At 36.7% G+C, this 13,274-nt stretch overlaps 1 protein-coding gene across 3 annotated transcripts in view; it reads right to left on the bottom strand.

The window, feature by feature from the left end:
• Positions 1–13,274, bottom strand: part of Prdm5 (PR/SET domain 5) — a 193,904-nt gene that overhangs the window by 129,125 nt on the left and 51,505 nt on the right. For all 3 annotated transcript variants that reach the window (XM_033760015.1, XM_010610928.2, XM_033760016.1), the window contains exon 3: positions 1,426–1,548. In XM_033760015.1, the coding sequence (XP_033615906.1) occupies positions 1,426–1,548 (123 nt within the window). The remainder of the gene's footprint in view (positions 1–1,425; positions 1,549–13,274) is intronic.

The raw sequence follows: 13,274 nt of genomic DNA, 5'->3' as shown, positions 1-13,274 counted from the left end.
AGAGAATGGAATATTTTTATGACTCTGTTAACTGGTTGCTTTGAAACTGAAACTCCATACATTTTCCCTCTTGCTACTATTGATTTTATGCTCAAAATTGAATGAAATCAATAAATTACCAAACTATCATAGTTTCATTGTAGGTTGATCTCATATATATGAAGTTTCTAGAACAATCCATATGGTAGATACACAAATACTGTTAGTTCCCTTATTCATGTCCTTTGCCTTCTTTATATTATGACAAACATGGCTTTGCTTCCTTTTCTGCAATTTAGGACTCAGTAGACTGTGCTTTTACATTTATTGAACTAATTCTCTGCCAGAATATAATGTTTCTTAATTGTCTTACTCATCTGGACAATGCCTTTTAATTATAGGGCCCTGCAAAAGCTTCATTAGTTTTTTCTCTTTTGCCTCAATTTCCATTAAGACATCACCTAAATGAACTTCAGTGTTTGTATCACAGCCCAGTGTCATGGATAGCAGTATACTAGGAAAGCGGGATATAGAATTCTGTAAAACATGGTTCCTACCTATGACAGCTAATTTTGTGCATCAGTCTGACTGGGCCATATGGTGATAGAGTTGGTTAAACATTATTCTAGTTGTTTTTGTAGGAGTGCTTTGGAGCAAGATTAACATTTAAATCAGTGGAGTTGAGTAAAATATACTCACAACATAATGTAAGGTCTCATCCAATTTGCTGAAGGCCTGAATAGGAAACAAGTCTAACCCCATGCCCACTCCCAGTATAAATGATTTCAGCCTGATAGCATTTGAATTGAGGAGCCCATTCGTTCTGCTTGCCTAATAGCCTTCAAAGCAGGCTTCCTGGTTCTACAGGAGTTTCTAGTTTTTGGAGTCAATGGGACATCATCTGTGCTTATTTTGGACTTGCCAGCCTTCATAATCAAATGATCCAATTCCTTCTAATAAATCTCCACAGACACACACATAAATATCTCCCATTGGTTCTGTCACTCTGAAGAACCCTAACTTACAGGCTCAAAGCCTAGCTATGGGGCATATTCCCAAGTGAACTCTCTCCATGCAGCCTTTCTCAAACAATAACCCAGAGTACAGTACTATGAACCAAATAAACTACCAAACCAAAATACCTAGCAAGAAACATTCACTGAATGAAATAAAAGTACTTAAAAGCAAGATCTGCCAAGGGCAATATCAAGCTGTGTAATTCATCCCCTCAAGAATTCTCATAAAGTGAGTGATATGGTGTTAGTTTATAGCTAGGCTTGCCCTTTCCTGCATATGCTGACTAGATGAGATTTCTCTGCGTTTATGAGTTAGTTACTGTTATTTGAAGCAGGTCATTGGGAAATAAATTTAAAACAGGGAGTACAGTTATAAATTAATGCATTCCCTTCACAATACATAGTATAAATATGAAACAAAGAAGCTCACTTGAATGGCAGCCAAGTTCTTCTGCTCCTGAGATGGTGCCTCATGAACAAAGCGAAGCCAGTTGGAGTATCGTGGATTGGTAGCATCCAGGATGTACAGAACTTCTCCTTTACTCCCACGAACCTGGAACATAAAAGGCTCCTGAGTTTCCACTTGAAAGAGTATTAATCATATTAAATGTATCAAGAGTAAGATATGATTTTTTATGAGTGTACACACTTTTTATTGAAAAGTGTCAAATAAATGCTGGATTAACATGCGTTCCTCCCTCAAACATAGGTACAAACAGAGCCTACTCTAATCTGACAGATATCTGGATGACTCGAATTGAAATCAACTCTCAGAAACATCCAGTGTTGATAGTTCTTTTCTGATCAAACTTACTTCTCTTTGCAGATAAACTTTAATATATGTGCTGTAATCACAGCTCTTCAGGGGGTGACAATAACTGTCACCCTTCCCTTTTTCTCCACAGAAGGGGATGTGGAGCAGGAGAAAAACCACACACACTTTCTCCCTCTTCGTGCTTACAGAATCACCTCCATAAAAGAACTTCCTAATCTAACCAGAGGAAATCTGACACCCAATGGGACATGTTATGACTTGTTTTCAGGTGCCCCCCCCAAAGCCTCATGCGAACGAAGTGGGGCTTTTCAGAGGTGAGCGGATCTAGAGTGTGTGACACTGGAATTGATTCATGGTGCAATGCTAGGCTCAAGAGTGACAGTATTAAGTGTGTGAGTGCTAGCCATCCTAAGTAGTTTCCATAAGATAAAAGGGGTAGAAAGAAGCTATTGCTTTGCTACCTCTTTAGCTCACCACAAAATGTTGCTCATCTGCCTTGGAGCCTGCTGATTATGGATTGAAACCTCTGCAAACTGTGAGCTAAATAAACCTTTCCTCGTTTAACTGTGTATTCTGTCTCAGCAACAAGAAAAGTATCTAAAACAGGACATAAAATCATACTCTTTAGTAGCACATGAAAAAGTGCCATTTTGTCTTTCCATAGCCTGCTAGCATACTGCTTAGCAGGACAGTGCTCTCTAGGTTTTTGTTTTAGGCCATAAGACCTTGCTGGTCAGATTTGTTTCAAATACCCTTGAAATCCAGCAGATGAGGAAAATGAAATGAGTAATTGGTACTGTAGATTTCCAACACCAAGGAACATAAGATAAAGCCTACAAATTTACCTTTGCAGAGTTGGTGTAAGGAAAAAAATTCTAGATATCCAAAATTTCACTTTATAAAATAAAGGATACCCAGTTCAACAAAGCAAGTGTTTTCATGATACACTTGAACGATCTGAACAATCATTCTTTCAAAAATGTTTAAGTTCTTAACAACTAAGGTGTAAGACTCCTGTGAACAAGAACCTGATTTCATAGGACTTAAAAGTACACAAACACAAAATTCAACTTCCTGTGAAGATGAACAGGAGCACCATGAAGGCAAGAAAGGCAGAGGAGAAACAGTAATGGGCGAAACATTCCATGAGAAGGGGTGGTCAGGTAAATCCTCTTTGAGCAGGAAATCAGAGAACAGTTCTAAAGGGAAGAAAAAGGCTGGGGAAAGAAATTCTCAGGCAGGGGAAACAGCAAGTAAAAGGCAAGCAGGAAAACCCTGAGTTTAGGAACAAATTACACGTTTCCAAGGAACAGTAGGAAGCCATGGGCTGGAACAGAAGAAGCAACTGAAAAAGTGGTGGACATGGAGCTTAGACAGACTGGCAGATGCCACATCGCAAACCAACATATAGACCAGGAAGCCATCCATATGGTCAATTAGGGTATATGCAGTTTATTTTCCCTCAAAATGTGGTATAAAATCATCTGCTGCTTGCTCTGCAAATACTCTATTTTAAGATTCTAACATATATTATGCAGGAAAAATTCAGTTTGCCTGCTCCCATTATCTGATATAATGTCACGTTCCTCAAACAATTTCTGTTTTCTTAAATACCCAAGGATCTTCAATAATCCTTTAAAAATCTCTTTAATGAAATGCCAGATCCTTACTGAGAAGCAGGGATTTACTATTCAATATTATAATTGCTGACAGAGGAATTTAGGATAGTAAATACTTCCTATTTATGTTTCATATACTTAGGTGTGAAGCTGTGGAAATTTGTTACATTTCTTACTAAACAAAAAACTCATTGAAATCACCCTGCCTCCCTACTAATCCCTCAATTCAGAACCCTCACAGCTCCCTGGGCAAGGCCAAGAGGCCAGAAATAGTGCTAGACAGACAGAAAGCACATTTGCTATCTTCCCCTCTTAGAGGACACTCGTCGCATTTTCCCTTAGCGGAATAAGCAAGAAATTTTCAATATTTGGGAATAAAGTCCTTCCTTTCACGGATGTCCATAGTCACAGTAACAAAACTCTTTATATTGACTAATGGCTGAAGTATACACAGCAGGTAGCAGAACCACTTGATCCTTGAAAGAAAAAAAAAAAAAAAAACCTCCGAAGAGAAGTGAACTTTAAAACCAGCGACTGAGTGAAATCCAGGCAACCTAACTGCAGGAGGGGACTGAGGGGACACACCCATGCATCTGTCAACAGCCTAACTGAGAGGAAGACGTTACTTAGACATGCCAACTTAGGGTCCTTCTCAGTCAAACATTTGTTGCTCAATATTAAGCACAACATGCATCAGATGTGTTTGATGTTTACAATTCTATCTTCAAAGATGTGAAACATAAATATTTCTCCGTGACTTGTTATGGTAAGCACAGCTGATATTTCACCAGGAATACTGTTTGTTCTTTATGTATTTCAGCTTCTTCCTAGGCCCTCTGCCCCCAGCTATGTTCAATTATTCAAAATCAGTAATTAATTCTCCTCATCAGTCCAATGTATACACTTTCTCGTATAATACCACATGTTAAGAGAAATGCACAATTGATACTAAGTTCTTCTGAAATGGGCTACTTTCAATACAAATTTACTTTTACTGATTTACTTGTATTCTTCTAACAATACTATCACCTCCAGCAATATATTATACGTTGCCTACATCTTTATATTTGAAATAACTTTCTTTGTTCAGTAACAGAGTCACTGCCCCTTTTCTTCAAACACACATCCCAAGTGACTTTTCAGTGCCCCACATTCTTTGCTCTGTGGCTGCCTCTATCTCCAAATTTCAAGGGGCTGGATCTTTATTCCGCCATCGTGATCTTCTGTGCTTCCCTAAAGTTGTTACATTTCATTAGCTGCTCACATGACTTTTATCTTTCTCCCCTTACCACAACATTCTCCTCTCCGACATATCATCTAAAAGAGAAATCCAAAGATAATCTAAGCCATCCTTGTTCTCTCTAGCACAAGATCGAGACAACTCCAGACAGATGGCTACTATTACAGTCTCCATTTATGTTTTATTTTGATACTTAACCCTGAGGTAATAAATTGGACATTTTTAATGAATAGAGAAGACTGGAAATTCCTTAGTACCACATTCCAGCATTTTAGTAGCTTTTGCAACAAAAGAAAACGTAGGATTTTTTTTTTCCTCTCAAAATAGGCCTTCTAAAGTCATCATCTTTTACTTTAATTTTCATGGAAACAAAGTGTCTTGTTACCATCCTATTTAGAATTGTTCTCTACCTTTCATATATACGTGGAGCTCTTAATGAAGTCATTATTTTCATTTGTACTAAAAACCATTTCAATTACAAAGTCTGTTTCATTTCCACAAACTTCCTCTGCTAGCTACACAAAGTGTTAGGAAAGGGATAAAACCCTCATACAAAAGGAAACTCTCACACTTCTCTATAGTTTGTTCATACCCTCTGACTCTTCCACTCCACGTTAAATGAAAATTATACGCATGTAGCAAGTCGGCCATAACCAGCTGCAGAGAAGAAAGCACTGGTCATTGCTACAGGGACCTATACCTTTTCTAGACTAAAGATGAACAGTATTTAATATAACTGAGTTTTCTTCTTCCCACCCAGGTAAGGACAGAGGAAACCACAAAAAGATTCAGCTTGATTAGGCAAGACCCTAACATGGGAGTAAAAGAAATACTGGAAATAGGTGGGCAGTATAAGCCTCCTATTCCTAACTTTCAGCATATTCTTTGTTAAACTGTGTCAACTCTAGACAGAGGAGCTCATTTTAGTATTTCGATGCTCAATTTTCAATGGAGAAGGGACTATAACATAACTTGCTCTGTTATTATTTCCTTCAATCATTTCAAATACTGAGACTTTTCACTCACTATGCCCATGACGCCAAGGTTCCAGAAGCAAAATTAATCAGCCAGTTTTATCCCCAGAAGTGACAAATGGTAAAATTTAATGGCACAAAAATACAGTCAATTTGGGCTGGGGATTTCACTCAGTGGTTCCTCCATCTGCCTCACAAGTGCAAGGTCCCGAGTTCAATCCCCAGCACCAAAACTAAAAATAAAACAAAACAAAACAAAAAACAGTCAATTCCAAAAACAATGGCAATAATGTCTTTGGTGGCAGGTTATAATACTTTATGCTGTATAGCTTACTTATCAAGAAAATATATTCTCCTAACTTTTAGTGTGGCTTTTCAAAAAAGGAAATTGTTTGAGCACTAAAATTTATGGAATGGATGACTTTATATTATAAAATATCATAATTTTGTATTTAAATTTCAGGCACTCTTTCTGCAAGTTTCATAACTGAAGTAAGCCATATGCCTTGCCGTCAGAGTTTAATTAGCCAAACTTCAAGATATCTTTACAAGCACAAAAAAGCAAGTGTGCCGCAGTTATCAACTGGGACAGCATACTGTTGTCAGATTTAAACCAAAGAGAAATACACTTTCAGAGATAAGCAAAGATCATCACCAGGAAACTAGTGATTTATAGTTATAAGCAAAAGGAATGTTTTCATTTTTGGCTTTCTTCCTTCCCCGCCCCCTGTTAATTTTTCAAAGGATTGTGTCTACTGTGCTTCTGCTCACTTTGCTGCTTATGAACATATATACACTGCCGTAGCTGTAGCCAAGCTGCTCACAGTGCCCCTGCTCCCACCTGCCAGCCCTAACTCAAAGATTCCTCCCTTGAAATGGGAAAAGGGAGTGAGAACACGCAAGCTTGCACAGTTCCCATCACTTTAATGACAACCATCCAGACTATAATACAGACCAAGGTAACATAAAGCTTGAGGACTGATGAGAAAAACAATACCATTTTGTTGCAAATATTCAGTGACTTAAATATTTCAAGTTGAAAAGAACCTTGGAAAAGCACTTGGAGTGGCAAAAATGCTGGGCTAGGAACCCAAAACCCTGGTGTCCTCCAAGTCTGGCTTTATCATTTTGGGTGTGGCATTTCCCTCACTAAATTGAACCATGGTTTCCTAATCTCTAAAGTGAGAATGAGGGGCTCTGCCTTGTGACCTCACAGACACTGTGCAAACACAAAATGGAATAAGATCCATAGTCTTCTAACAAGCATTCTGCAATTATAAGGAATTAAGATGATGAGGACACTGCACTTGCAGCGGCTAACAGACACCTTAAAGAAAGATATTCTACTTTCAGTAGTACAGCAGAATATATATTGAACCATTTTTTGCTATGCCAACCCTTTCTAGGAACTACTGCCCTCTTGAATATGAGAAGAGTGGCACTGTTATAAGGGAGTAGCAGACCTGGGTGTCACTGTGGCGGGATTGACGCTTTTTTCTGGGCCACACAGAATATGTGGCTGGGACTCACTGCGACTTCTTCAGCTCAGCCCTCTCAGGTACTTCAAACTTCTCCTGCACATATAGCCCTTCATATTTCTAAAGGCAAGAATCCTTCTTTCTATATTTTCTCTTCTACAAAATTAATAACTTCTTCCTTATCTGATGTGATGTTCAGTGTCTTCCCTATCCTACCTCCCCTCTCATGGACATATACTAATTTACCAAAGTCCTCTTAACATGGGACAGAATATAGGAGGCAAAAGACATTATGCCCCATGATCTGGAACAATTTCTACTGGTGCAATTAAAAATCACAAAAAAAAAAAAAATCTCTGAGTTACCACTTCTTACATTTAGGTGAAGTTGCCTTCATAATCAATTAACTTGTATTGAAGAAGGTCTCGTGATATTGTCAAACACACAAGTTCAACAGGGGAACTTTGTCAGCTAAGCAAATCCTATGCATGGGCAAGTGATCATTCACAGGTAGAAAGAAGCCTTTATTTGGTATGGTCGCAATATTTTATTGACTAATAGCTCAGTTAATGTGTTCTTTTTTAAAAAACAACCATTACCTATTTCCTTAAAAGTTCAGAAGTATTTCCTTAAAAGTTAAGAAGTATTTTAGGAGAGGTAATGAGAGACTTACTGTAAATTATTTAAAATCATTCCATACTTACATTTCAAAATACTTTTTAAATTGAGCATTTTTTTAAAAAATGACATAATCTGAAAGATACAGTTTGAGCAATTTTTTAAAAAAATGACATAAGCTGAAAGATACAGTGTAAATTAATGACAGTGCTTTAACAGTACAGCCATTGTTCCTTTCTACAGTTTTAAAACGCATTCAGCTTTTCAAACTTTAGAGGTATTTTTGGACACGTAATTTTTTATTATAAAAAGAATATACTGAGGACTGGAGAGGTAGTTTGGTAAACACTTGTCTAACAAGTACAACATCCAGGAATCAGTTTCTAGCACTGCAGGAAGGCAGGCAGGAAGCATGGGAAAATAAAGACAGGAAAGAAAAGGAAAGGAAGAAATAAATAAAGAAGTTAGGAAGGATGGAGGGAAGGAAGGAAAGAAGGAAGGAAGGAAAGAAGGAAGGAAGGTAGGAAGGAAGGCAGGCAGGCAAAAGGGAAGGGAAAGCAAGGGGAGGGAGGGGAGGGGACGGGAAAGGAAAGGAAAGGAAGGGCAGGGGAGCAGAAAAAGCATTCAACAAATTCAACACTCATTCATAATTTTCAGAAAATTGGAATAGATGGTCTTTATCGCAACTTGATAAAGGCTATCTATGAAAAACCAACAGCCAACATCATATTAAATGGTCAAAAACTAAAAACAAAAAGTTTTTACCAGCTGCTCCTCCAAGGACTATTATCTAGAATATATAAAGAACTCAAAAAAACCAGCCCCCCAAATATAAAGACCTGATTCAAAAATGGGCATCTGAAATGAAAACACATTTCTCAGAAAAAGAAGTAAAAGCAACAAGTAAATATCTGAAAAAATGATCCACATCACTGGTCATTCGAGAGATGCAGATGAAAATAACACTGAGATTCCACCTCACCCCACAAAGAATGGCTGCTATCAAGAAAGCACACAATAACAAATGTTGGAGGGCTGTGGGGAGAAAGGGACCCTTCTCCATTGTTGGTGGGAGTGCAGACTGGTGCAACCACTATGGAAATCAATATGGAGATATCTCAAAGAGCTGGGACTAGAGGTTCCATTTGACCCAGACATCCCTCTGCTGAATATCTTTCCAAAAGAATTAAAAGAATCATACCACAGTGATATAGGCACACCCATGTTTATAGTGGTACAGTTTGTAATAGCTAAAACTTGGAAACAGCCCATTTACCCATGAGTTGGAAACTGGATAAAGAAGATGTGGGTTGTCTATAAAATGGAATACTACTTAGCCATAAAGAATGAGAAATTAGAGTCATTCATAGGAAAATGAATGCATATGGAGGCCATAATCTTAAGTGAAATAAATGTCACACATGTGTAAATACCTAATAGTTTCTCTGATGTGAAAAACTGTCATGGTACATAAGATCCTAATGGTATAATTGACAATGTGTAATAGGTAGAAAAGGGCTAAAGGTATAGGGGAAGTGGGAAGGACAGGGGAAAGGAAATAAGGGAAAAGAAAAAAATATGAGAAAATGAAAAAATGGAAATAAAGTTTTTGTAAATAGGGAAGGAAGGAGGGGGTGATGGGAGGGCAGGGACAAGGGGAAAAAATGAGAACCAAGACCTGTCATGTAAAGATACAAGAGCCCAATGATGAATGTAACTGTACTGTATACCTAAAATGTACCAATAACCTCAATGAGAAAAAAAAAACCCTGAAAACATTCACACTAAAATCAGGAACAAGATAAGGATGTCCACTATCACTACTCATGTTAAATATAGTTTTGGAAACATTAGCCATAGCAACTAGACAAGGGAGAGAAATAAAAGGAAGAAAGATAGGAAAGGAAAAAGTTAACTGCCATTATTTGCTGATGATATGATACTTTACATAGAAGGCCCAAAAACTCCACCAAAAGACCTCTACACTTAATTGACCAATTCGGTAGAATAGCTAGATACAAAGTCAACACTCAAAAATCAATAGCCTTCTTGTACACAAATAACAGACTCGCTGAGAGAGAAATCAGGAAAAACAATCCCTTTTACAACAGCATCCAAAAAAATGAAATATCTAGGAATCAATCTCACAAAGGAAGCAAAAGACCTCTACATTGAGAACTACAACACTCTGAAAAAAAGAGATCAAAGAGAATGTAAGAAAATGGAAAGAAATCCCTTGTTCCTGGGTAGAAAGAACCAATACAGTGAAAATGACCATACTTCAAAACTGATATACAGATTGAATGCAATCCCTATTGAAATCCCAACAGTATATTTCATAGAACTAGAGAAAACAATCCAAAAATTCATTTGGAACAAGAAGATTCCTGGAATAACAAAAGCCATCCTAGGCAACAAAGATATGGCAGGGATATCACTATCCCCGAAACTATACTACAAAGCCACTGTGTTAAAAACAGCATGTTTCTAGCAAAGAAATAGACCCAAGGATCAATGAAATATATTAGAAGATGCAGAAACAACTGCAGACATACTCACTACCTCATACTTGAAAAAGAAGCCAACCATCCTCAGTGGAGGAAAGATAGCCTCTTTAATAAATGTTGCAAAAATGGGATTTCAACTTGCCAAAGACTAAAACTGGACCCCTATCTTTCACCATGTACTAAACTAAAATCCAAGTGGATTAAAGATCTAAATATTAAAACAGAAATACTAAATTTGTTGGAAAATAAGCTAGGTAGAACTCTTGAAGACACTGACATAGAAAAAGACTTTATGAACAAATCCTCAGTAGCATGGGAACTAGCACAAAGAATCAACAACTGCGATCTCATCTTTTTAAAAAGCTTCTGCACTTCAAGGGAAACCACCAAAAGAGCTAAGAGACAACCTACAATGTAAATAAAAATTTTTACCAGCTGCTTCTCAGACAAAGGTCTACTATCTAGAATATATAAAGAACTCAAAAAAATCAGCCCCCCAAATATAAAGATCTAATTAAAAAACGGACATCTGAAATGAACAGACATTTCTCAGACAAACAAGTAAAAGCAGCAGATAAGTATGTGAAAAAATGTTCAACATCACTGGTCATACAAAGATGCAGATGAAAACAACACTGAGATTCCACCTCAGCCCAGAAAGAATGGCTGCTATCAAGAAATCAACCCATAACAAATTCAGGCAGGGATGTCAGGAGAAAGGAACCCTTCTTCATTGTTGGTGGGAGTTCAGACTGATGCAACCACTGTGGAAATCAATATGGAGATACCTTTGATCCAGATATTCCCCTGCTGGGTATCTTCCCAAAAGAATTAAAAGAATCATACCACAGAGATACATGCTCACCCATGTTTATAGTGGCACAGTTTGTAATAGCTAAAATTTGGAAACAGCTCTATTGCCCATCCATTGGAGACTGGATAAAGAAGATTTTTTTTAAATAAAATGGAATACTACTCAGCCATAAAGAATGAAAAACTACAGACATTTATAGCTATGCACATTGAGGACATACTCTTTTAATTGAAATTAATAGGACACACATGTATAAGTACCATATAGTTTCTCTGGTGTGATCAAAGTGTAAATAACAATCAAACTGTATAATTGATATTTTGTAATAGGAAGAAAATGTCTAAAGGTGTTGGGCAAATGGGAGGGGTAGGGGAAAGGTAAAAAGGGAAGAGAAAAAATAAGAGAAAAGGAAAAAATGGAAACAAAATCTCTGTAAATAGGGAAGGGTGGAGGGAGGAAGAGAGGCTAAAGGAATAGGGAAAAAATAAGAACCAAGATATGTCACGTAAAGGTACAAGATACCAATGATGAATATAAGTGTATTGTGAATCTAAAATGTACCAATAAAGATTCAGTTTTTAAAGTAAATAAATCTGATTAAGGTTTATGAGCCCTTAGTGTTGTCCAAAATTTTAATTCAGTTTTTAGGTCTACACAAACATAATTGCAGTCAGCTTTTGGGGAACTTTCCCTGTGATATATTAAAAGAGAATACACAATGTGTTAAATAATAAGCAGTTGTGACAGCAAAATTCTAATAATCTGACATGGAATCATTTGAAGGATTTGGCTGCAATATAAAAATGATGACTACCTTCAAACTTCAGAGATCATAGATTTTTTTCCATTTGTGGTACTATGGATTGAACCCAGAGCCTTGAGAAAGTTAGATAAGCACTCTACCACTTGGTCCAGCAGAGATTAAAATTGTTTTTGTTTAATTAAGCTTATTGGTACAATTTTGATATACACAGTGACAATATTCATCATATGGAATTGTACCTGTACCTGATATATCTTAATTCTTTTCTTCTCCTCCCTTTAATCCTTCTTCCCCTCCTTATTTACAAAAGCTTTGTTTCTATTTTATCATTTTTTTCCCTTTCTCCCTTCCCCCAACCCCTCCCTGCAGCCCCTTTGCATTTGAACTTTTTTTTTTTCTTTCATTGAGTTTATTGGTACATTTTAGGTATACAGTACAGTTACATTCATTACTGGGATCTTGTACCTTTACATGACAGGTCTTGGTTCTCATTTTTTCCCCTTGTCCCTGCCCTCCCCGCATTTGAATTTTTAATCTCTGTTTCATAGTATCTATTATATATTTTGATCTTTTTTTGTACTTTCAGTTTATCACAACAGAAAAACAATGCTATATTTATGCGTCTCCAATTTATTTCACTTAAGAGTATGGTCTCTAGTTGCATCTATTTAGCTATTAATGTCTCAAATTTATCCTTCTTTATACCTAAGTAGTACTTCATTGCATTTAAAAAAAAATCTTCTTTATCCATTCATCAGGAGATTGACATTTGGGTCGTTTCCAAGATTTACCTATTACAAACTGTGCTGCTCTCTTTGATGAATGTGATCTTATGTATATTTAAATTGTACCAATAAAATTAATTTTTTAAAAATCTGTGCTGCTATGAACATGAGTGTATACATATTTCTATGGTGTTATGCTTTTAATTCTTTTAGGAAGATACCGAAAAGGGGGCTATCTGGATCAAATGGAACCTTTAGTTGGAGATAATTTTGATAGGGTTTTGTGGTTGTTGTTGTTGTTGTTGTTTTTCTAGTAGCAGGTTCCAATTCAGGACCTTGCACTTACCAAGCAAGCACAGAGACACTGAGCTAAATCCATGACTCTTGATATTTTTAACAGATGCATTGTATCTAAAAACTTCTGACGTGCTATGGAAACACTGAATAATAAAGAGCATCATGCAGTCTACAGGAGAAAATATTTTTTTAATGTCCATTTTCCTTGATCTTGATCTTCTAAACCAATTCTACTCCTGTAGTAAATGTTTTCTCCACATTTATTCTAAATACTGTTTTCTACAGCTATTAAAGTCAAATCTACCTGACCCATTGAAATCTGTATTCTCTTCATTTTCATCTTCAAAATATATTCAACCCAGGGCTGGGGATTTAACTCAGTGGCACTGCACTTGCCTTGAAAGCATAAGGTCCTGAGTTTCATCACCAGTTTAAATATATATATATATATGTGTATATATATATATAT

The sequence above is a fragment of the Fukomys damarensis genome, unplaced genomic scaffold (genome assembly GCF_012274545.1).
Source record: "Fukomys damarensis isolate Sample0158 unplaced genomic scaffold, DMR_v1.0_HiC HiC_scaffold_38, whole genome shotgun sequence".
NCBI classification, from domain to species: Eukaryota; Metazoa; Chordata; class Mammalia; order Rodentia; family Bathyergidae; genus Fukomys; species Fukomys damarensis.
The sequence above is the reverse complement of the archived record's forward strand: the minus strand, read 5'-3'. Positions and strand labels throughout refer to the sequence as shown.